Source organism: Salminus brasiliensis, chromosome 19 (assembly GCF_030463535.1).
Source record: "Salminus brasiliensis chromosome 19, fSalBra1.hap2, whole genome shotgun sequence".
Classification (NCBI taxonomy): Eukaryota; Metazoa; Chordata; class Actinopteri; order Characiformes; family Bryconidae; genus Salminus; species Salminus brasiliensis.
Window position 1 is genome coordinate 1,094,722 of NC_132896.1, and position 23,774 is coordinate 1,118,495.

The window sequence follows — 23,774 nt, forward strand, 5'->3', positions numbered from 1 at the left end:
CTATTGGCAATACTTCTCTACAGAGACTAGACAAGCTGTGTGTGTGCATTTGCACCTCTGTGTCAGCAATGGGTGCAGCTTAATGAAAGTAGCTGAATGCATTTGTTAGAAGAGTGTCTACAAACTTTTGGACATATTGTGAACAAGCTCCCGTTGATTAGTTTTTTAGTTATCAGTTCTTTACATGGTGTGAAAAATTCAAGATAAATGGACCAGAGGACTTTAACTTATATTCACTGAAGCTCACAGCTGTAGTGCAACAATAAACAAGACAACGAACAGGACTGGACAGTGGGATAAACGGGGGGAATTGTGTAAATCTGACGTTTGGCCGTAATTTCACTTTAATTCTTGCAGGAGTGAACGTGGTGGACTTCTCATGACTGAGGTAACGCTGGCCGACGCTGTATCTCAGCCCACGCCGCTGGAACGAGAGCGTGAAGAATACGTCTCATTGTTTCCTGGCCTGGGAATACACCGCCTCAAATTTGGGAGAGTTATAAATTCAAGTCGTGAGGCCGTGAATCTCGGGAAGGGGTGAGCGAGCGTTTTTTTTTTTTTTAAATAAAAGAATGGCTCGTCGTTAATGGGCCGGGTGCACAGAAACAATGCCTCACTCTGTTCTTCAGTGGCTGGGAAAGAAAAAAAATACCAAGTCCTGGACCTTGATTTCAGGGCGGCCCTTGATGTTTTTCTGGAGAGGGGGCACCCCTTACCACCCTCATCCCCCTTCACCCCCAGCAGAGATGGACAAGAAAAAGAACAATAATTCATTTAGCATTCATGGGAAAAAAAGACGCTGAAACACTAAAGAATCCTTGAAGCACTAGATGTTCTTTTTCTCCTGCTCTTTGACTGCCGTCACATACAAATGCAGATGGTCCTGCAGCTCCAGAGGAGAAAAAAGGGCCTCATAGTGAATCAGAGAGAGAGAGCAAGAGAGAGCGAGAGAGGAGCACAGAAGGCCTCAGGGCAACTCAAACAAACTCAAACAAACAGGTTTCACTCAGAGAGTGAGAGAGACAGGCCGGGGCCACAGTCACTAAACGCTCGCTAAGCACACAGACCCCGGCCGGCTCAGGTCAGGCCCCATCAGGCCCAATCAGGCCCCATCAGGCCCAATCAGGCCCCATCAGGCCCAATCAAGCTGGACGCCTCCAGTCAATAAACAGCTCATTCTGACTTCCCTGGAGAACCATGGAAAGCTGGGAATGAGGCTAATGCTAGGCTAAATTTTTTTTAGGTGGCTGAACTATTTAAGCATCCAAACCGGCGCTACTGTCGGATTCACATGGCGAGAATGTGAAAAATGACAAAATTGGAGATATAAGGTTTTTGCGTGATGAAATGTTTGTTTGAGTTCTATATAAAATCACTATAGCCTTAATTAAAGAACTCCGGGCGGGGCGAACCCGTGCACATCTCTAATGAACAACCATTACACACTCTAAACACCATAAATGAATAAAAGTTCTTTAAAGCTGAACTTTGCTCCAGGTTTTGACCTTGTCCCCCAGTTGTTTAAGGTAAGGGGTAAGAGAGCTCCTGAGGAAACAATGAGCGTGCTGAACTGGGGGTCTTGGGGAGGTGGGGGGGGTGTAAACTCTGCCGTCCCTGCGTTTGTGGTGATTGAAATTAGCAGGGAACGGGGGACGGCTAAATTGTTCATTCAGAGTCAAAAAGCGTGGAGCAGCCATCTGTCAAAGATTAGGCATCTGTCACGGCTCCGTGAGCGTGGCTGCATGCTAATGCACTCCAGCACGCCAACAGCGCTGCAGAGCACCCCTCCGCAGACGAACCCTGACTAATAAACTCCAACATTACTGTTTATGCTTAATTACAAAAGACGTCACCATAAAACCATCAGTACTCAACAAACAAGCACCTCGTCCGCCCAGGAATATCACTTCTGGCGTGAAGATCACCAGCGTACGACAGCTTCGAACATTTCTCCTCCATTACGAGAATCCCAGCCACCTAGTTCCACCAAACATGAGACGTCCCCCAGGTTTTGAAGGTGTGCCTGGTTTTGGGACATTACCTCGTTTCGGAGGGTTACCTGGGTTTTGAGGGGTTACCTCGTTTTGGGGCCATTATCCAGTTTTAAAAGATGATTTGGTATTAAAGAACAACCTGTTCTTGGAGTATTACCTGGTTTGGGGGCAGATACCTGGCCTGAGGTGTTCGCCTAGTTCTGGGGCACTACTTGATTTTGGGGTTCTACCTGTTCTTGAGGGGAAACCAGCAGGTTTTGGGGTGGGACCTGTTCCTGTTACCTGGCCTGAGGTGTTATCTGGTTCAGGATCATTACCTGGTCTGCAGGTTTTGCCGTCCTCGCGGAGTTTGACGCCAGTTGGGCAGGCGCAGCTGTAGAAGGGCGGAGAGGGGGAGAGCAGGCACAGGTGTGAACAGCCGCCATTTTCGTCACTGCAGGGGGTGTGAACTGAGGAGAACACAGAAAAACCACTGAAGCAGGACTGAGAGAAACACGGGGTGAAACTCACTGGAGACAGAAGACTTTAAAAAAAGGAAGCTCTGTGGTCATTTTATTTTTACTAAACTGTTACTTTAACACACACACACACACACACACACACACACACACACACACACACACACCTGGTTTCACAAGGACAGGATGTGCGTTTTCCCCGTTTTGAGCTGACAGATTTAAACTCTAAGCAGTGAAGCAGCTCGACCCAAACACGCCGTCAGTGCGGACAATGGCCGGGTCAGAGAGAGAGAGCATGGCTATTTCCTCACCACATTCTGACACTGTGTAAAACCCGTCTGCACAGACAGAGAATGCAGACAGCCCTGACCTTATCACCCTCATCCTCCACACACACACACACACACACACACACACACACACACACACACACACACACACACTGCTGTCTGAATACTGGGACAGGGTTCAAGGACGCATGAGGAAACTCCACTCGGTTCAATTATGAGAGAAAAACGAAAACAAGCCACAGAGTAAACGTCAGTTCCTTCACCTCCTGCCTCCATGTTTGAGGTCCAGCTCAGGGGTCGAATGATTGCTGGAGCTGATATGAGTTAGCATATCTGTGATTTGACTGCATTTAGTAACAAGAGCGTTAGTGAGGTCAGGATGTTGGATGATGATCACCACCCCACCTCATCATCCCCAACTCATCCCAAAAGTACTGGATGGAGCTCCACCACCATCATTCCAGAGAACACAGCTCTTCCACTGCTCCACAGCTCCTCAATGCTGGGGGGCTTAATACCCCTCTAGCCCACACCTGGCATTATTAGGCAGCATGGAGCCAATAGGGTCATGATGTTGATCTGCTCCAGAGTGTCCTATTCTATTGGCAGTACTTCTTCTCTACAGGGACTAGACAAGCTGTGTGTGTGTGTTTGCACATCTGTGTCAGCAATGGGTGCAGCTTAAAGTAGCTGAAAGCTTTGACTAAAAAGGGTGTCCATAAAGATTTGGACACATAGCGTATCGCCCAAAAACCATCTAAGCTGTCCTTTGGCACTGGCCTTGTTTTTAAAACAAATGATTAGCTGACGCTGTTCTCACACACACACACACACACACACACACACACACACACACGGTGTCTGTTGAATATCAGTGTTTATTTGTTCAGATTGGAGCTGGACCTGAACGCTTTCACTGTGAGAAACTCGACTGCTCCATTTCTCTGCGGCTCCCCAGCGGCTAAATCCACCAGCAGAAGGAAAACAGAGCTGGTGAAAGACGAGTAAAATGGATCAGCAGGAAGAACTGAACGCATATTTTACCGTCTGTGCACTCGAGAGCAATAAATACGCCCGAAACAAACATCTCTACTCATTTCATTCTGGAGGAACCAGGAACGCTGTGAAAAATGCTAACATAGCAGCGCTCATAAATCAGCGGCGGCGCTGAGGCGATGTGACGATTAAACCTGGAGGAAAGGAACTGAAATGCGGGCTGGTGTTGGGGGTGCAGGGCGGATAGTGCGTGTGTTTTTGTGTTGGTAAGGGATTACCTTGTAATTTATGTTCAGGGGTTATGGAAATGGGGTGCGGGCACACATGCTAATAGCATCAGCATTAGCATCAGCATCATAGTACATAGGCCTGTCGCCAGCTACAGAGCTCTGGAGCCAACCCACCCTAGTGCACCCTTCTGTGCTGTTAGCAGGCAGCGCACCGTGACTTTATACTTTATAAAGTATCCAGCATTCCAGAGCAGGTGAGATTTAAAGCCACAGAGTTTGGATTTTTACGGCCAAATTTGGATTTTTTTCCAAAATAGAATGCAGACAAATTAACAATGTCTTTTCAATTCATGTCTTTCACGCGGAGTCCGGAGCTGATGGCTTACGAGGCCGCGTAAAGTTTCCAAATTAAGCCTGCGCTGTACGAATGCGTTAAAATCAGGCTGACCAATCAGAGCTTCGCTGTAATGGTTGCAGACCAAACAACTGAGCATCAGGACGTTTGTTAAATGTTGCTCATGGCAGAACACAAGCCTAACGAGCAGAAACGCACAGCAGAGCTGGGGAATGAGGCTCGGTGCTCTATAGTGATCTTATGGAGCCTAGGTGCATCCTGGTCTATTCAGGTCAACAAAGAACGGTGGACTACAGCTCCCCTCTCTAATGAGCTCTCACGGAGGAGAGAAATTAGAAAGAGCAGATAGAGAGTGGGAGTTTATGAAGTAGTATACACACACACACACACACACACACACACACACAGGTTAAAATAATAATAATAATAAATAAATAAATAAAAATTAGGCCTTTAGTCAGATTTAACAAAAAAAAATATAGTGTTGAATAAGTGGTGAATAAAACTAATTTATGTAAATTTATGCAGATGTTTGTAATTATGCATACACAAACATCCATACCTGTAAAGTTTAATACATGTTAGGTGTGTGTTTTAGACAGTTCTTGGGACTCGACTCACTGTAGGGCTGCCTCTCCTGGCCGAGCACCTGGATGTCCATGGGCGAGTAGATGCCGTTCAGGATCTCTCTCCGGTTGTCTCCGGTGTGTTTGTTGCAGGCGTGGATGGAGCGCGTCTGCCAGTCTGTCCAGTACAGCGTCTCCTCGAACAGCGTGAGTGCAAACGGGTGGGTCAACGTCCCCTCCACCACCGTCTCCCTAAACAACACAACACCACCAGCTTATTAAAGAGAGTCATGTTTAAATGCAGTAGTGAAGGTTAAGAACCCTTTATAGTTCCCAAAGGAGGTAAACAGAACCATTATTATTATAAAAGGTACTATACAGCACTGTAAAGAACGTTGTACGGTACTTCAGGATAATAGTGGAACCCTTTTTTGTAGCATGGTCTTCAAAAGGCTTCTATCAAGTACTTCTCGAGAACAGTGGAACCCTGTTCTGTTTAAAAGGTTCTACACAGAAATCTTCACCAGACACCAAGATCCCTTTATAGTTTATCAAGGAGTAATCTAAAGGGTTCTTCGGCTTTGGTGGAAAGGTGCTATATTGAACAGTCTTCAGCTTGGTGAAAAACATTTTAAAGAACCCTTTATTGTAATTCATGACAACAGCAGAACCCTTTTCTATTCAATACAGAACCGATTTACGAAGGAATTACATAGCACTGTCTTTTTTTTAAGTTTTCCATCAAGCTGAAGAACCCCTTATAGAACTTCTTGAGGACAGTGGAACTCTTTCCGGTTGCTGTATAGAACCATTTTTAAGACGTGCTATGAAGAACTGGCTTCCAAATGTTTACCACCAAGCCAAAGAACCCTTTATAGTAGTACTTCCTGATAGCGGGACTCTCTTCTGTGCTGGATAGAACCATTTCTTGGTTCCAGTATAATCAAGGAGTAACATACAGGGATCTTTAACTTGGTGGAAAGGTGCTATACAGAACCGCCTTCAAATGGTCTACCACCAAGTTGAAGAACCCTTTACAGTACTTCTTGAGGACAGTGGAACCCTTTCTGGTGCTAAACAGAACCCTTTTTATCATCTTCACAAGGTTTCGCACCAAGCCGAGGTATGATTTAACCAGGCAAAGAACCGCATAAGCAGTAAAATGGTTCTCTGCAGCGGTACCGCTGCCTTTACTAAAGAACGTCTGGCCTAATTGACTGCAGGTCAGTTCAGTTCGCCGAGCAGCGGTTTCTCTGTTTCCAGCCCTGCAGTTGTTTGTTTACGGCTCTGATGAGGCGCCTGGCGTGTATCCATCACGCAGACGACGGAGGAAACACTGGCAAGTCCTCGGCCATATCCGCTCCACAGCGGGGCTCGGGAGGGAGGGTGTAACACACTGGGACTGACGGAGAACACACAGCCAGGCTACACACAGGGACTAAACCCCCCCCCAGACGGCCGGCGGAGCGCAGGCCAGCGGGGAAATTAAACAGCTCTGCCTGTCAGCGCTGCATCTGCTGCGGTCATTAGCGGCGAGCGGCGACACAGCTGGGGTCACTCGGTCCAGTCGAGTTCTTCACTGCCGAGCAGTTCTTCACTGCCGCTACACAGAGAAGCAGACTTCACTGCCTGGGTCTGAACTCGAGGGTCTGAACCTGAGGGTCCGAACCTGCTTCATTCGTTGTTAAAATTCTCCAACCACAGAAGCAACCTTAATGACCTCATCATTGTCCTAAAATACACTGGTCTGACCTGTCAAGACATGTACTCAACAAGACCTCCGAAGGTGTCCTGCGGCCTTCAGACCTTAGCAGCAGATCCTGTAGGTCCTGTAAGTTGTGAGGTGGGCGGGACCTCCATAAGAATCAGTGAGTCTTGGGCCTCCATGACCCGGTCACTAGTTCACCGGTTGTTCTTCCTTGAAGCACTTTTGGTACAGTACCATTTTTGGTACTGACCACTGCATACCAGGAGGACACACAAGACCTGCTTCCTGATGTTCTGGAGATGTTCTGACCCAGTCGTCTATCTAGAACATCATAGTCTGGTTCTGGTCAAAGTGGGCATTTTTCCTGCTTCTGCACCTTTATCACCTTCAAGAACTGACCGTTCACTCACTGCCTGATATGTAGATCCGGATCATCAGTGTTCTTCACATCAGCTGGCAGTGGTTTTAATGTTCTGGCTGATTGGTGCAGACCCAGGGTTGGGGTACTGGGGCTACAGCAGTGCGTGTTTTCCCCTCGTTTCTTTTTTAATAGCGTGAAATGAGCAGAGTGATGCAGAGGGGAAAGTAATTACGTCCAGATTTCTCACAGCGCTTGACGTAGGTGGGTTGCTTGGCGGCGGCGGTCTGTTTGAAGCCGGCTGCAGCTCCGTAAACTCCACCATTAATCAGAGGTGTCCAGAACGTGGACATGAAAGGAGGCCGCTTTGTTTTAAAAACAGCAGAAGGTACGAGCCTAACAGAGCAGCGCTAACTCTCCGAGAGGAGACAGGAGCCCAGAACCGAGCGAACTCCCTCACACACACTGAATCTTCACCCATGCTAAAAGCCACAGATTCACAGAATTCACAGAGCCTCGTCGCTTCAGTGTAAAACCAACGTCGCTAACAGGTAATGAAAGCTTATGTACACCAATTAGCATGGCGCCAACTGCATACTGCCTAAAGCATCCCACACTCTTCTCAAAGGGTGTGGAAGTGTTCAGTAATCTCTAATGAACTTCCTGTTCCAAAACATTTGATGCTGTACATGTACTTACACTACAAGGACAAAAGTATTGGGACACCTGCTCATCCACTGTTTCTTCTGAAATCAGGGCTATTAAAAAAGTTGATCCTGCTTCTGTTGGAGTAACTGTCTCTACTGTCCAGAGAAGAAGACTTTCTACTAGATTCTGGAGCAGCATTGCTCTGAGGATTTGATTGCATTCAGTGACAAAACGTTAGTGAGGTCAGGATGTTGGGCGATAATCACTACCCCACCTAATCACCATCCCCAACTCCCCAACTTATCCCAAAAGTACTGGATGGAGCTCCACCATTATTCCAGAGAGCACAGCTCTTCCACTGCTCCACAGCTCAATGCTGGGGGGCTTTATACCCCTCTAGCCCACGCCTGGCATTAGGCAGCATGGAGCCAATAGGGTCATGTATGTGTGAATTTACATTTACACATCAGAAACGTCATCAAAAATCATTATCCAGCAGTTAGAATTCAATATAGTGTGATACAGTAAGAAGGATGATATAGAGCAATTTTCTCATATTTTAACTCATATGTTAGGAAAACAGTCATAGTATAAAACACCCCCTCATGTATAAAATCATAGAAAACATGTCAAAACTACTAAAACAGTAATGTGTGTTTTTGAGAATCGACACAGTTTTTGCAAAACATCATATGGTGATACTTTGATATATTGATATTTTCTTACACCCTTACTTTACATTTTTTCTTTTTCTTCTATAAAGCTGCTGTTGTGGAGATATGAGGTTTGTTCAGACAGTGAGGATGAACTGACTGTGGATCAGCACTCAGGATTTCCTGTGGAACAGCTCCTGACTGGGGTGAATTTGAGCCCCACAGAGGAGAGAACATCTCTCAGCTAAAACGTCTCTATTAAACCAAACATACAATAGGAAATGTATGCCCTTTCCCCGGGGCCCAAATCCTACCCATAATTCCTGCTGGGGTCAGGTTGCAGCGGTACATAGCATGCAGGTAAGCTGCAGTTTAGAGGCACAGAGAGAGAGGCTGAAGTGAGAGGGGGTAAAGTTGGTGAGAGAACCTCAGATTGCTCCACACTTCCCATAGTGTAGCTTTATGAACGGTGGACTCCACCTCCACATAGTGCACTACACCGAGCCGTTTGGGATTGAGCCAAAGTGAACGAACACTGAGTGAGCGAGGGGGTGACTGTTCATCTGAAATCAAGGGTATTAAAGAGCTGATCCTGCTTCTGTTGGAGTAACTGTCTCTACTGTCCAGAGAAGAAGACTTTCTACTAGATTCTGGAGGAGGAGCATTGCTGTGAGAATAAAAAAAATTAAGTGGGGGAGCAAAGGAGTGACGGAGGGAACAAGGGTTTCATGAAGCAAAGGAGAGAGGGAGGGAGTGAGAGAATGGGAAAGGTAGTGAAAAAAAATCTTAGTGTCAGGGAGTGAACAAGTGACTGAATGAGTAAGGCAGTGAAGGGTGAGTGCACAAGTAAACATTATTCAGAGTGGGGGTTCAGTGCGACATGCTCGGTTCTAGATAAGCTCCCCCAGTCAGAGCTGGAGTTCTACAGTGGAGGTTCTAGATAAGCTCCCCCAGTCAGAGCTGGAGTTCTACAGTGGAGGTTCTAGATAATCTCCCCCAGTCAGAGCTGGAGTTCTACAGTGGAGGTTCTAGATAATCTCCCCCAGTCAGAGCTGTGGTTCTACAGTGGAGGTGAAGGGAAGCAGACGTCTGAAGCTCTACTAAAAGCTCCTCACAGAAAGTTCTTCACCTAATGGTGATGAAGACGCTGCCTGATGCTTTTACACCAAACCCCGACTCTAAATCCACTCAGCTCGCACGCTGCAGAGATGTAGAAAGTATGTGTGTGTGTGTGTGTGTGTGTGTGTGTGTGTGCGCGCGTCTCACCGTGCTGTCCCATCCAGATTAGCTCTGTGAATAAAGCTGAGTTTGGCGTCGGCCCAGTACAGTTTCTGCTCCTGCAGGTCGATGGTTAGTCCGTTCGGCCAGTAAATCTCCTCCTCCACTATAACCTTCCTGCTGCTGCCGTCCATTCCTGCACGCTCTATCCGTGGCTCCTCACCCCAGTCCGTCCAGTACATGTACCTGTACACACACACACACACACACACACACACACACACACACACACACACACACACACACACACACACACACACACACAGTGGATACTGAATCACTCATAGTAGATACCTGAGAGTCTGGGGTTGAAGTGTTTAAAATTGTACAACATTGCAGATCAACCACAACCACACACACGCGCACACACACACACACACACACACATACACATACACATACACATACACATACACATACACACACACACACACACACACACACACACACAGTTTGTGTGGCGGCACAGAGTGTTTAGAGGACGTGATTGAAGGTTAAGCAGCGCAGTGCGGGGCTAGACTAAACACCAGCACAGCACTGAAAGAAAAGCTTTAAAGGCAGAGACATGCCAGCATCATCACACCTCACACACACACACACACACACACACACACACACACACACACACACACACACACACACACACACACACAGACCGTGTTGCCAAAACATTAAAATCTGTTGATCATATAACAGCCTATTAAAACACACACGCGCACATAACTTCAGTACGTTTTTTGCAGTTTATTTACCTTATATGGACACACACACAGAAACACACACGGACACACAAACACACCTTTAAAAAGGTGCAATATTGGCCTTTTAATGACATCCCTGAAAAATAATAAACATGATTTTTATTGTTTTTTCTTACATAAGATGTAGCTAAAAGAGATTTACAAAATAATAATAATAATAATAATAATAATAAATATGTCATCTAAAAAGCAAACCAAACAGAATTAAACAGGACCGTTTTTTTATGATTTTGAATGTATCTGGTACTTCAGAGCGAGTGGGTCATCGCTGCAGTTCACTGAAGCAGGAGGGAAACACTGCGATTATCAGCACTCCTCCAGCACAGGTTTGATAAGGTGCTCAGTCACAGAGCCAAACACTGGAGCCAGCCGCTGTTTTAGTCATCTGGAGGAACCACACAGCGGACGAGACCTGCGGGGAACCTGCTGCTGCTGCTGCTGCCACACTTTCCTTTAAGCCACGGTTCTGTATCTGACGCGAGCTTCTTTAGTTCACTATGGGAGACGCTAGGCTAACACTGCTAACAAACACCAGACTGTCGCCAATCACGTCTTTGTAGACACGCCCCCAAACCCGGTCCTCTCACAGAGCTCCTCCAGATCTTCATTAGCTGGTAGATGGATGTGGTTTAGGAGACAGTGGGACTGACTTTAGTCTATAAACCCAAACAGGACCGGAACCGGAGCCGTGGAGCGTCAGTGTGGTGTGATCATGTGTTTTCGGTTCTGAAAAGTGGAGAACCGTAAACAGGAGTCTGGATTTAGTCACTGCATAATTCCATAAGTCTCAATTACCCTCAGCACGCGCACACACACACACACACACACACACACACACACACACTCTTCTCCTGCACGCCCGTCACCAGAGGAAACACTTATCGAGCCACATGCCAGCGGGGAACCCAAGCATGCAAACTCCGCCCACGAGCTCACGGCTCCGGCACGTTCTTCTCAACTGAACACCTCAGGAGCAGCAGCTGGAGTCACAGCCACAGTCGAGCTGATCTTCTGCTCTTCCTCTCATATCTGCACTCACAGCACAGGACTGTGTGTGCGCTGTTCAGCATTACGGATAAGACCTCCTACACAGGATCAATAAACTACATCTACATCACCCTATCCACCCATCCACCCTATGTCCATCCAACCACTCGCCTATGCAATCATCTGACTGCCTGTCCAGTCATCCATCTATTTAATCATTAACCTATCCACCCATTCAATCATCCACCCAGCTACATATTCAACTAATTACCCATTTTCCTTAACTGATCATCCAACTAGCCATCCATCCATCCAACCATCCAACCAGCCATCCATCCAACCATCCATCAAGCCATCCATCCAGACATCCAACCATCCAGCCATCCATCCAACCAAGCATTCATCCATCCATCCAAGCATTCATCCAGCCATCCAAGCATTCATCCAGCCACTCATCCATCCAAGCATCCAGCCACTCATCCAGCCACTCATCCATCCATCCAGCCACTCATCCATCCAAGCATCCAGCCACTCATCCAGCCACTCATCCATCCAAGCATCCAGCCACTCATCCAGCCACTCATCCATCCATCCAGCCACTCATCCATCCAGCCAAGCATTCATCCATCCATCCATCCATCCATCCATCCAAGCATTCATCCATCCATCCATCCATCCAAGCATTCATCCAGCCATCCAAGCATTCATCCAGCCACTCATCCATCCAAGCATCCAGCCACTCATCCAGCCACTCATCCATCCATCCAGCCACTCATCCATCCAGCCAAGCATTCATCCATCCATCCATTCATCCATCCATCCATCCATCCAGCCAAGCATCCATCCATCCATCCATCCAGCCAAGCATCCATCCATCCATCCATCCAAGCATTCATCCATCCATCCATCCAAGCATTCATCCATCCATCCATCCAAGCATTCATCCATCCATCCATCCATCCATCCATCCATCCATCCAAGCATTCATCCATCCATCCATCCATCCAAGCATTCATCCATCCATCCATCCAGCCAAGCATCCATCCATCCATCCAAGCATCCATCCATCCATCCAAGCATCCATCCATCCATCCATCCATCCATCCAAGCAAGCATTCATCCATCCATCCAAGCATTCATCCATCCATCCATCCATCCATCCATCCATCCATCCAAGCATTCATCCATCCATCCATCCATCCAAGCATTCATCCATCCATCCATCCAGCCAAGCATCCATCCATCCATCCAAGCATCCATCCATCCATCCAAGCATCCATCCATCCATCCATCCATCCATCCAAGCAAGCATTCATCCATCCATCCATCCATCCAAGCAAGCATTCATCCATCCATCCATCCATCCAAGCAAGCATTCATCCATCCATCCATCCAAGCATTCATCCATCCATCCAAGCATTCATCAATCCATCCATCCAAGCATTCATCCATCCATCCAAGCATTCATCAATCCATCCATCCAAGCATTCATCCATCCATCCATCCAAGCATCCATCCATCCATCCATCCAAGCATCCATCCATCCATCCATCCAAGCATCCATCCATCCATCCATCCAAGCATCCATCCATCCAAGCATTCATCCAGCCATCCAGCCAGCCATCCAGCCAGCCACTCATCCATCCAGCCAAGCATTCATCCATCCAGCCATCCATCCATCCATCCATCCAATCATTCATCCATCCATCCATCCAAGCATTCATCCATCCATCCATCCAAGCATTCATCCATCCATCCATCCAAGCATTCATCCATCCATCCATCCAAGCATTCATCCATCCATCCATCCATCCAAGCATTCATCCATCCATCCATCCATCCATCCAAGCATTCATCCATCCATCCAGCCAAGCATTCATCCATCCATCCATCCATCCATCCATCCATCCAAGCATTCATCCATCCATCCATCCAAGCATTCATCCATCCATCCATCCATCCATCCAAGCATTCATCCATCCATCCATCCATCCATCCAAGCATTCATCCATCCATCCATCCATCCATCCAAGCATTCATCCATCCATCCATCCATTCATCCAAGCATTCATCCATCCATCCATCCATCCATCCAAGCATTCATCCATCCATCCAGCCAAGCATTCATCCATCCATCCAGCCAAGCATTCATCCATCCATCCATCCAGCCAAGCATCCATCCATCCATCCATCCATCCATCCAAGCATCCATCCATCCATCCATCCAAGCATCCATCCATCCATCCATCCATCCAAGTATTCATCCATCCATCCATCCAAGCATTCATCCATCCATCCATCCAAGCATTCATCCATCCATCCATCCATCCATCCATCCATCCATCCATCCAAGCATTCATCCATCCATCCAAGCATTCATCCATCCATCCATCCATCCAAGCATTCATCCATCCATCCATCCATCCATCCAATCATTCATCCATCCAATCATTCATCCATCCAATCATTCATCCATCCAATCATTCATCCATCCATCCATCCATCCAAGCATTCATCCATCCATCCATCCAGCCAAGCATCCATCCATCCATCCATCCATCCATCCATGCATTCATCCATCCATCCATGCATTCATCCATCCATCCAAGCATTCATCCATCCATCCATCCATCCATCCAAGCATTCATCCATCCATCCAAGCATTCATCCATCCATCCATCCATCCAAGCATTCATCCATCCATCCATCCATCCATCCAATCATTCATCCATCCATCCATCCAATCATTCATCCATCCATCCATCCATCCAAGCATTCATCCATCCATCCATCCAGCCAAGCATTCATCCATCCATCCATCCAGCCAAGCATCCATCCATCCATCCAGCCAAGCATCCATCCATCCATCCATCCATCCATCCATCCAAGCATTCATCCATCCATCCATGCATTCATCCATCCATCCATGCATTCATCCATCCATCCAAGCATTCATCCATCCATCCATCCATCCAAGCATTCATCCATCCATCCAGCCAAGCATTCATCCATCCATCCATCCAGCCAAGCATTCATCCATCCATCCATCCATCCATCCATCCATCCATCCATCCATCCATCCAAGCATCCATCCATCCATCCATCCAAGCATTCATCCAGCCAGCCATCCAAGCATTCATCCAGCCAGCCATCCAGCCAGCCATCCAGTCAGCCAGCCATCCAGCCATCCAGCCAGCCAGCCATCCAGCCAGCCAGCCACTCATCCATCCATCCAGCCACTCATCCATCCATCCAGCCACTCATCCATCCATCCATCCATCCATCCATCCATCCATCCATCCAGCATTTATATTTATTCATTCATCCATCCGTTCAAGCATTCATCCAAGCATTCATTTGAGCATTCTTCAAATAATTCAAGCACTAATTCCTCTATCATAGCCTAGCCAACACGTCTTCACAGTATTTAGATTTTTTATGGTGTATTTATGGTGTTTGGTTGTTGGTATATTTTGTAAAAGTAAAAGTGTAGACTCTATATAAATCCTGCTGAACGCTGAAAATCACTGCGCTGGGTGAGTCAGGACAATGCAAGCGTGTGAAGCAGATATTCAGGAACGTGTGTGTTTCAGTGCCTAAGAGAAACGCAAGGCCTAACCCTGGAGAGTGTGTGTGTGTGTGTAATCGGACCCTCCCCCCTCAAAAACAGCCCCATTCTCCAGCAGCTCCGCCCAGACGCTCTGGAGGAACACTAGCTTCACCTAACAGCAGCGAGAGCTTAGGAAAACACAGCGGCAGGATGTGTTTCTTTAGGCTGAAGGCCAGGAAAAGTGTCTGGCTCCCCCGTTAATGCCTTTATCATACGGCGTGAACACACACACACACACACACACACACTTCAGTTTCATAAACATCCACAGGTCTGAAGCTCTGTAGCTCCACTTGTACAGTGACTCAGGCAGCAGTGACGGAGCTCCAACTGGATCTCTCCCACACCACCAGAACCGCTCTGAGAAGAAGCTCCTCCACATGAACTGTAAATGATCAGCGTTTGCGCAGAGCATTGAGCGGTCACAGAGGTCAGCGAGGGTCAGGAGTCTGTTTACACCTTGTCACTTCATGTGACCAGTATCTGGACCATATGGCTCATAGATGCTCATGGAGGTCCTACCTCACAACTTGCGAGACCGAAAGGATCTCCTGCGAACGTTAGTGTGTGTGTTGGCGCAGATGCATTTGTGATCATGTGTTGGTGTGTGTGTGTGTGTGTGTGTGTGTGTAGGTGTATGTGTGTATGTATATATCTCACCTCTGCTGGGGGTTCAGTGCGATGGCTCTGGGTTGGTCCAGATCCTGCCAAAACAGAACTTTCCGGGACGTCCCATCCAAATTAGCCACTTCTATCCGGTTCGTTTCCGAGTCCGTCCAGTAGAGCTTCCGACCGAGCCAATCACAGGCCAAACCATCCGGAGAGTCCAGTCCAGAGACCACCACTGTCTGACCACAGCCCAGCGTCGCCTCCTTCACCGCTGAAATGAGCGCGCGCGCGCACACACACACACACACACACACACACACACACACAGGTAAACAGGCATCCAAACAGTCACACAGACAGTCACACAGACAGACAACAGTGAATAAAAGCTAAACGAAACGTTTCTTTTTCAATATTTCAGAGAATCTGAGCAAATCTTTTTCATCTAATCAATTACAGTTAAATTAAACGGAGTCTGCGCTTAAATTGGAGGCATTTTGTCAGATGTAAAACAAACAAACAGGTTGGAGGTTATTATTTATATCTAGACGCTGTTCATTCAGTGTATTCTTCTAAATGATTCTGAATTCCTGCAAAATAAGCAAATCCTGAGAGAAATTCATGATTCACTGAATCATTTCCTAAAGAATCAGAATCATTCTGATGTCAGAGACGTTCACTCCTGTTCTCCACTGAAACACAACTACCCCATTCAGCTCAGCGCTCGGTTATCAGCTCAGCATTCCTCAGATGTTTCCTTTCCCTCAAGATCCTGATATAAGACTGCAGCTATGCTACACCGGCCCGACTCCAACAGCGTCCTAAACACACTCTCACACACTCTCACACACTCTCACACACTCTCACACACTCTCACAACACAAAGACTAACACTAACAGCAGTGTGCAGCTGCAGTCAAAAGTTTGGCCACACCTGCTTCTGTTTCCTCACCAATCAACTTCTAAAGTCACTGTACCCAAATCCCAGCCTCCCCCCAGCCTCCCCCCAGCCTCCCCCCCAGCCCACTCTCAGACAAAACTCTCAGTTTACTACAGAGCAGAGTGTACCACAGCTGATTGGCTGATGGTAGTGGAGTGTGTGTAAAAAGCTTACAGCTAATTGGCTGGTGTGTGTGTGTGTGTAACACTTACAGTTGGTGGTCTGGTTGTAGTAGGTTTGTTTGATGGCCTCCTCACTGACGTCGGTCCAGAAAATCAGCCCTTCACTCAACAGAAAGTCGACAGCTGCTGCATCCTCAAGGTCGTTGACCACCACCGCTGACTCTGCGCGGCCTGCCTCCGCGTCCACCAGCCGCACATCCCGGCGGTTAGCAAACAGCAGCAGAGGAGAACCTGCAAACCAACACACCACCAGAATGAGAACCGGTATGATGCTAACTGCCTGCAGAAAGCATCACACACACACAGAGTTCGGGGTGTGCAACACCTTCAGGACACCGAGCGTTAAGACATAAAGGTAAGATGAGACAGAGAGACAAAAACTCTAGTGAGGGTACTTTAGTTCATGTTCTAGATAACAGAGATTAAGTCATACGGAAATCACAAAATCAAGACTCAGAGATTACTGATCACCTCCACACGCTTTGAGCTACGCAAGCCTTTAGACACTATAATGGACAAAAGTATTGGGACACCACTCAAATCACTGAATTGGTTTTTTTTTCATTCAGTCTCAATCCAGCCCCTAGTCCAGCAGTCTGCCTTCCTTCCACACATCAGTGAGATAACGGGAGGTTCTGAAGAGCTCACTGAACTCCAGCGTGGTTCTGTATGTAATAGGAGACACCGCTGCACCAACAACAACAAGTCAGCTGGTGAAATCTCCTCCCTCCTAGATCTTCCTCCATCAGCTGTGAGTGGTGTTATTATTGAACAGTGGAAGAGTTTAGGAGGAACAGCTCACAGAGAGCAGCTCAGCCACCGAGTGTCTGTCAGACCACGTAAAGTTACAGAGCGGGGTCAGGGCCGAGTGCTGAGCTCAGAGCAGAGTGCAGAAAAGCCTCCAACTGACTCAGTAACTGCAGCAGAGCTCCAGACCTGCTGCTGCTGCTGGTAGAGCTTAGAGCAAAGGGGGACCAGCTCCTTATTAATAATGACTATGGGGTTAGAATGGGATGGAATAAAAGCTCCTGTAGGTGTAATAGTGTGGAGGTGTCCCAATACTTTTTTTCCATACAGTGTAGCTAAAGGAAGATACGAAGAAAACCAGAGAACTGTTGAGTTGTGATTCTGCCCGTTTTGGCCTTTGATGATGAGAGGGGATTTGGTCTGTCATTTGTAAAGCTCTCAGTAAGAGACCGCTGCATGTCCTCAAATCCACATTTCCCTTCAGACTGCTGCAAGAACACACACACACACACACACACACACACACACACACACACACACACACACACACACACACACACACACACACAAACACACACACAGCCCTGTTCCAGCTAATCAGCATCCTCTGTGGAATCTTTCCATCCAAACGAGACACACATGTGAAACGCTCTGAAGCCACTACAACCGAGGAAACGCTGTAAGTGTTGGTGCCCTCCAACTCACCCTGACCCGGCCGAGGCCAGCGAGAGGGTACAGCTGAGTGCTAAGAGGAACAACTCGCTGCAGTAACACATTAAACAGCAAACACCCACGTGCCTCAAACAATGTGACAATAAATGATTACATTTAATAAATAGTACATTAACCACAGAGGTCCCGATCCAGTCTTCAGCAGGTCAAATCCTCCAAAGCATCTCTAAAAAACAAACACGCGTCCAAACTCCACCTGACTGACCAAACAGCCCTCCCAAACCACCAATAACCCCAGCAGGCCAAACACTCTCAAACACCCAAAAACACACAGTCCAAAACCCCCAAACACCTCCAAGAGTCCATAAACGCCACCCACCCCTGCAACCCCCCCCAAAGCCCCCAAAAAGACCAAATATCTCCCAAATACAGTTTATATAAAAATAATTATTAATGAGTATTACTAACCCAGCATTACTACTCAGAGAAATGAGTAAATAAATAATAAGTAAATATTATTATTAATAATAATAACAACCTCAACAATATTATCATGTTATTATTATGTTATTAATCATGTTATTATGATTTTTTATGAATGAATTAATAATAACAATAATAATAATAATCTACACAGACAAATAAACACTGAGTTTGGCCACATGCCAAAAAGCTGTCAAGTGTGTGTATGTGTGACACACCCCACTGTGAAGTGTGTAAGACAACTTCTCACACACACATTAAATTCCTCTGAGGCACGAAAGTTGAAGCAAACACTACCACACACACACACACACACACACACACACACACACACACACACACACACACACACACACTTTTAAACCAGTCTGAAAAAGAAGTGTCCTTAAAGAGTCTTTTTCAGAGGTGGGAGGTGGGTTGTTGTTTACTGTAACAGGTTTATTAACAACAAATGAACAAAAACAAACAAAAACATAATTCAGATGAGAGCATTATAACTGCTTCATCACCATTTTGTGACCATAAGACACACCCTTCCTCAGGCGCCTCAGACACGCATAATAATGAGCTGTTTACAAGACCTGGATGGAGCTCCTCCACCACCATTCCAGAGAACACAGCTCCTCCACTGCTCCACAGCTCCTCAATGCTGGGGGGCTTTATACCCCTCTAGCCCACGCCTGGCATTATTAGGCAGCATGGAGCCAATAGGTTCATGATGTTGATCTGCTCCAGAGAGTCCTATTCTATTGGCAGTACTTCTTCTCTACAGGGACTAGACAAGCTGTGTGCGCACCTCTGTGTCAGCAATGGGTGCAACATAAAGTAGCTGAATGCGGTGTACACAATCATTTGTGTGTGTGTGTGTGTGTGTGTGTGTGTGTGTGTGTGTGTGTGTGTGTGTGTGTGTGTATGTGTGTGTGTGTGTATGTGTGTGTGTGTGCTCCTCCTCTGCTGCTCTGCTGTGCAAACACTACAGACAAGCACAGAGCAGGTTTTAATGTGGACCTGCTCGGTTCTAAACTGTGGCTCAAAACAGCGGCCTTCTTTCCCCAAACGCAGCCATTAAGACTCTCCTCAAACTTCCATCAGTGACATTAATGATTCAGCTCCGCCGACGCTGCCTCCGAAAACAGGCCTGCCTGCATGAGCGAGCGAGCGAGCAGCTATTCTTCAGCAGAGAGAGAGAACGAGAGAGAGAGAGAGAGAGAGAGAGAGAGGCTTTACAATAAGCAGCGGGCGGTCGACACATCTCCATGAATTACCATATTGGACTTTTGTTCCTGGGTCGTCATTAGATTAAGAATTAACCGTGACGAGTTCAGACCTCTGAACGGAGCAGAGCCTCAGATACACAACACACACACACACACACACACACACACACACACACACACACACACACACACACACACACACAGCAAAAACAAACAAACAACTCTGCCCTTTGATCAGGGCTGATGTTTACACTGTGTGAACTGAGTTTCCTGATCAATAACCGGACAGAAACACCAAACTAGAGCCGGCGAGGTGACCTCACCTCCACATCCCCGTCCCCATCAAACGAAGAACCCCCCGGACCCCGGTCCGGTGTCCTGTACAGCCCAGTTTCAGCAGCAGTTCACCACAGGGAGAGGCGTTTGTAATAGGAGTGCTTTAAACCCCCCATGATAATATAGCAGTAATGGGCGGGTTCGAGGGGTTTACTGCTAGGGCTGCTGGACGATACGGTAAAAGACATTTTCATGATACACGATATTTATCACAATAACTGTAATAACACACTAAACACATCAGTATCAGACTCTTCTAAACTGCTGTTCAGATCCTCTCCTGTACTGAACATAGTGATTTATACTCAACATCTGCTGCTCATCTCATTAACCCAGTCTAATTACACTGTTAGTAATGAAAGCTTAGTGTATCAATATAACAACATTTATATCCATAAAATATTGTCATATTCTCCAGCCCTAATTATTGATTTTAGAAAATAATGGGCAACATAAAATGATAAAATTCAACATTTTATTTACCAAAAAAACTATTGATCAACCACACAGAGAAGGGCGATATGGTAAATATATATACTGTATATATCACCATATTAAAAAATATTTTCATTTTATATATATGCCATATTTCAAAAGTGCTGCACTCCATACAAATAATCAAGTCTAATTACACTCTTTGTAACGAGATGTTCCGATACAAACGAAAGAAAGTATTAAGTTTATCACAACAACAAAACTCATCACGATAAGATAAAACATCGTCACATCGCCCGCCTCGAGTTAACAGTGAGGACTGTCGCTGGGCAAGATGAGGCTGAAGGTTTAGCTATAATGACGCTGCAGAGACGCTCAGTTCAGGGTTTTTTTTTTTTAGCTTTTTCAGGTGGTTTCCCATTTAAAAAGCACCACATGAAGACCCTCTGAAGTCGGACGCTTAAATCAGACACAGAATTTTTCCGTGTAGCCAGAACTGCCCGAGTCGTGACGTCAGCGCTATTTCCAGCATGTCCGAACATCATCGACTGTAAACTAATCAGAAACAGAAATACTTTATTGATCCCAGGAGGGAAATTGCAGTTGTCACAGTTGCAACAGTTTGTGTAAGAATAAACACAATTAAATTAAATAAACTGAAAACAGAGAGAATAATTTAGAACTTGTGTACATCTATATAAATGATATGATTATAGTAAAGTGGCATTGTGGTAATAACTGAGATAATAAATATGGAAAATGATTGCACTCATTCAACTGAATTACAGTGCTATTATTATTGCACATATGAACAGTATAATTTTGTACAACATGATCAGACTTAATCTATCATGTGTACTCTAATTCTAATAGTAAGATTCTTTAAAAATCTACAATAAACACATTATTTTGCATAAAACAAAATAGATAATTGACTATCTGCAGGACTTTATCATTCTCACTCACGTTTTCCATCTTTCGCCACATTCACCATCTCTCTTAATTCAGCTTAGTTTTATTGTCGTTTTTATTCCGTTTAGATTTTTTTAAAATCATTATTATTATTATTATTATTATTATTATTATTCTGATCTGGTGTGGACCTGAGGAGGACGTGTTCCTCTTTTGAGTCTTGGTTCCTCTCAAGGTTTCTTCCTCTCGACCAGAGGGCGTTTTTCCTGGCCGCTGTCGCCACTAGCTGCTCTAGAGAGGCTCGAACCCGGATCTCCGTAAAGCTGCTCTGTGACAACATTCACTGCAAAAAGCCTAAATGAATAAAACTTAATTGAACTGAATCATTTTTAAAAATACATTAAAAAGCTCGGCTGCCTCCTTGGATATTTCCCTAACTTCTCAAACTACCACATCCTGACCGAGTCCGACCAAGTCCGCCCGACACACACCTGAGAGCTCAGGTGAAGCCACAGGACGTTCAGGACTAGCATGGGCCTGTGTTTTTAGCCTTTAGCTGAAGAAGCAGGCTGAGAAGCATTAGCTTAGCCGAGCGATCGTTTAGCGCAGTGTGTCTCTACATCTCATCCCTTCCTACTGCTGGTAGGTTCTGACCACTGCATACCGGGAGGAACCTGCCTGACGTTCTGATGACCCATTCGTCTATTTAGAACATCAGTCTGGTTCTTGTCAAACTGTCTCAGATTCTTATGCTTGTCCATTTTTCCTGCTTCATCACCTTCATCATCTTCAAGACCTGACTGTTCACTCACTGTCTGATATGGCGTGTCTACAGAGATGAGTAAACTGGTGACAGTCTGAGTCCAGTGTTTATTAGCAGTGTTAGCCTAGCGTCTCCCGTTGTAAGCTAAAGAAGCTCACATCAGATACCGAACCCGTCTCGACTGATTGACTGAATCTGGGATCAGAGATCCATCATGATACTGTGATGTTCTACTGATTATCTTCGGTAACACTGCAAAGACCAGGATTACACAACTACTGGGACCACGGGGCAACGGTGGAACCTTTTGTGGCGTCATGTAGAACCATCCACATTTCAGAGAAGAACCACTAACCCACGCCTTTATAACAGAGGTTCCTAAAAGCAGCAGTTCTGCATGTAAATAAATATGAGAATCCCATAGTTATAAAACTCAACAACAAGTGTTGCCATAGTGATACTGTTATTTTTGGTGCTATATACCATTTGATCATTAAGCGCTCTATATATATAAAAAAAAAAAAACAACAACATGAGGTTTTCCTTGTGTTTGAGAACTTTCCAAGCTTTCAGATGATTCTTTTAGTGGTGAAGGTCCATAGTCTTTACTAAAGAACTCCTGAAGAACCCAGCTGCCGAAGCCCTAAACCAGTCAGGGCTCCACTAGGGCTGGGGGCGATATGGTAAAAATACTGTATCACGATATTTAAAGACTTTTTTTCATATAATCACAGACTGAAAACATCAGTATCAACAGATTCTTATAAACTACAGTTCAGATCCTCTCCTGTACTGAATACAGTGATTTATACTAAACATCTGCTGCTCTTCATCTAATGAACCCTTCAGTCTAATTACACTGTTAGTAATAAAACCTGCAGCTGATCAGTGTTTATTAAGCACTAACAGTCTCCTGCATATGATTAGAAAAGCTTATTATTATCACCATAATAAAATTTATCACGATACTATAAAGTATCGTCATATCGCCCAGCTCTAGGCTCCACCATTGTTTCCAGTTTCAGTACTACACAGAACCTTACAGCTTGTACGATACTGATGGTCTCAATACTGGAGAAAATGGTTCCTAGTAGAAGATCTTATTTTGAAAACAAAGTGAAGAGCAGAGGGGGGAAATCCATCCTGCTTTTACACAGAACTGACCAGAGGTCCTAGACTCCTAATCCCATCACTCTACCCCCCCCCCCCCGCCGCCCCCCCGTCTCTCAGCAGTGAGAGGGTTTTACTGTAGGAGCTCCAGATCTCATCAGAACATGAATCCAGTAAAAATGAGAAACAAGAGCTTCTCATTCTGAAGAAAGAAAGTAGTGAGATCTTGTCGGTGAGCTAGTCTGAAGAACAGAGCTCGGTTCCTCCAGGGTTCTCCTGGACGCCCCCCAGTCCAGCCAACACAGCGTGGAGGATGTGTTCAATCAACTCCATCATCATCAGCAGCAGCAGCAGCAGCTCACCTGATTTACCATCATTAAGCCCTGATTTACCACCAAACCAGGTGCTGATCTGAGGAGAACTCTAAATAATACTAGACTCCATGAGAGAGGAGAACTTTGGAGATGTTCTAACGA

General features: G+C 45.9%; 1 protein-coding gene across 1 annotated transcript in view; it reads right to left on the reverse strand.

The window, feature by feature from the left end:
• lrp5 (low density lipoprotein receptor-related protein 5) overlaps positions 1-23,774 on the reverse strand; it is a 64,801-nt gene that overhangs the window by 39,043 nt on the left and 1,984 nt on the right. The window contains exons 2-6 of the mRNA XM_072664329.1: positions 16,654-16,854; positions 15,553-15,772; positions 9,523-9,720; positions 4,945-5,141; positions 2,312-2,443 (exon numbers count right to left, since the gene is read on the reverse strand). Of these exons, the coding sequence (XP_072520430.1) occupies positions 2,312-2,443; positions 4,945-5,141; positions 9,523-9,720; positions 15,553-15,772; positions 16,654-16,854 (948 nt within the window). The remainder of the gene's footprint in view (positions 1-2,311; positions 2,444-4,944; positions 5,142-9,522; positions 9,721-15,552; positions 15,773-16,653; positions 16,855-23,774) is intronic.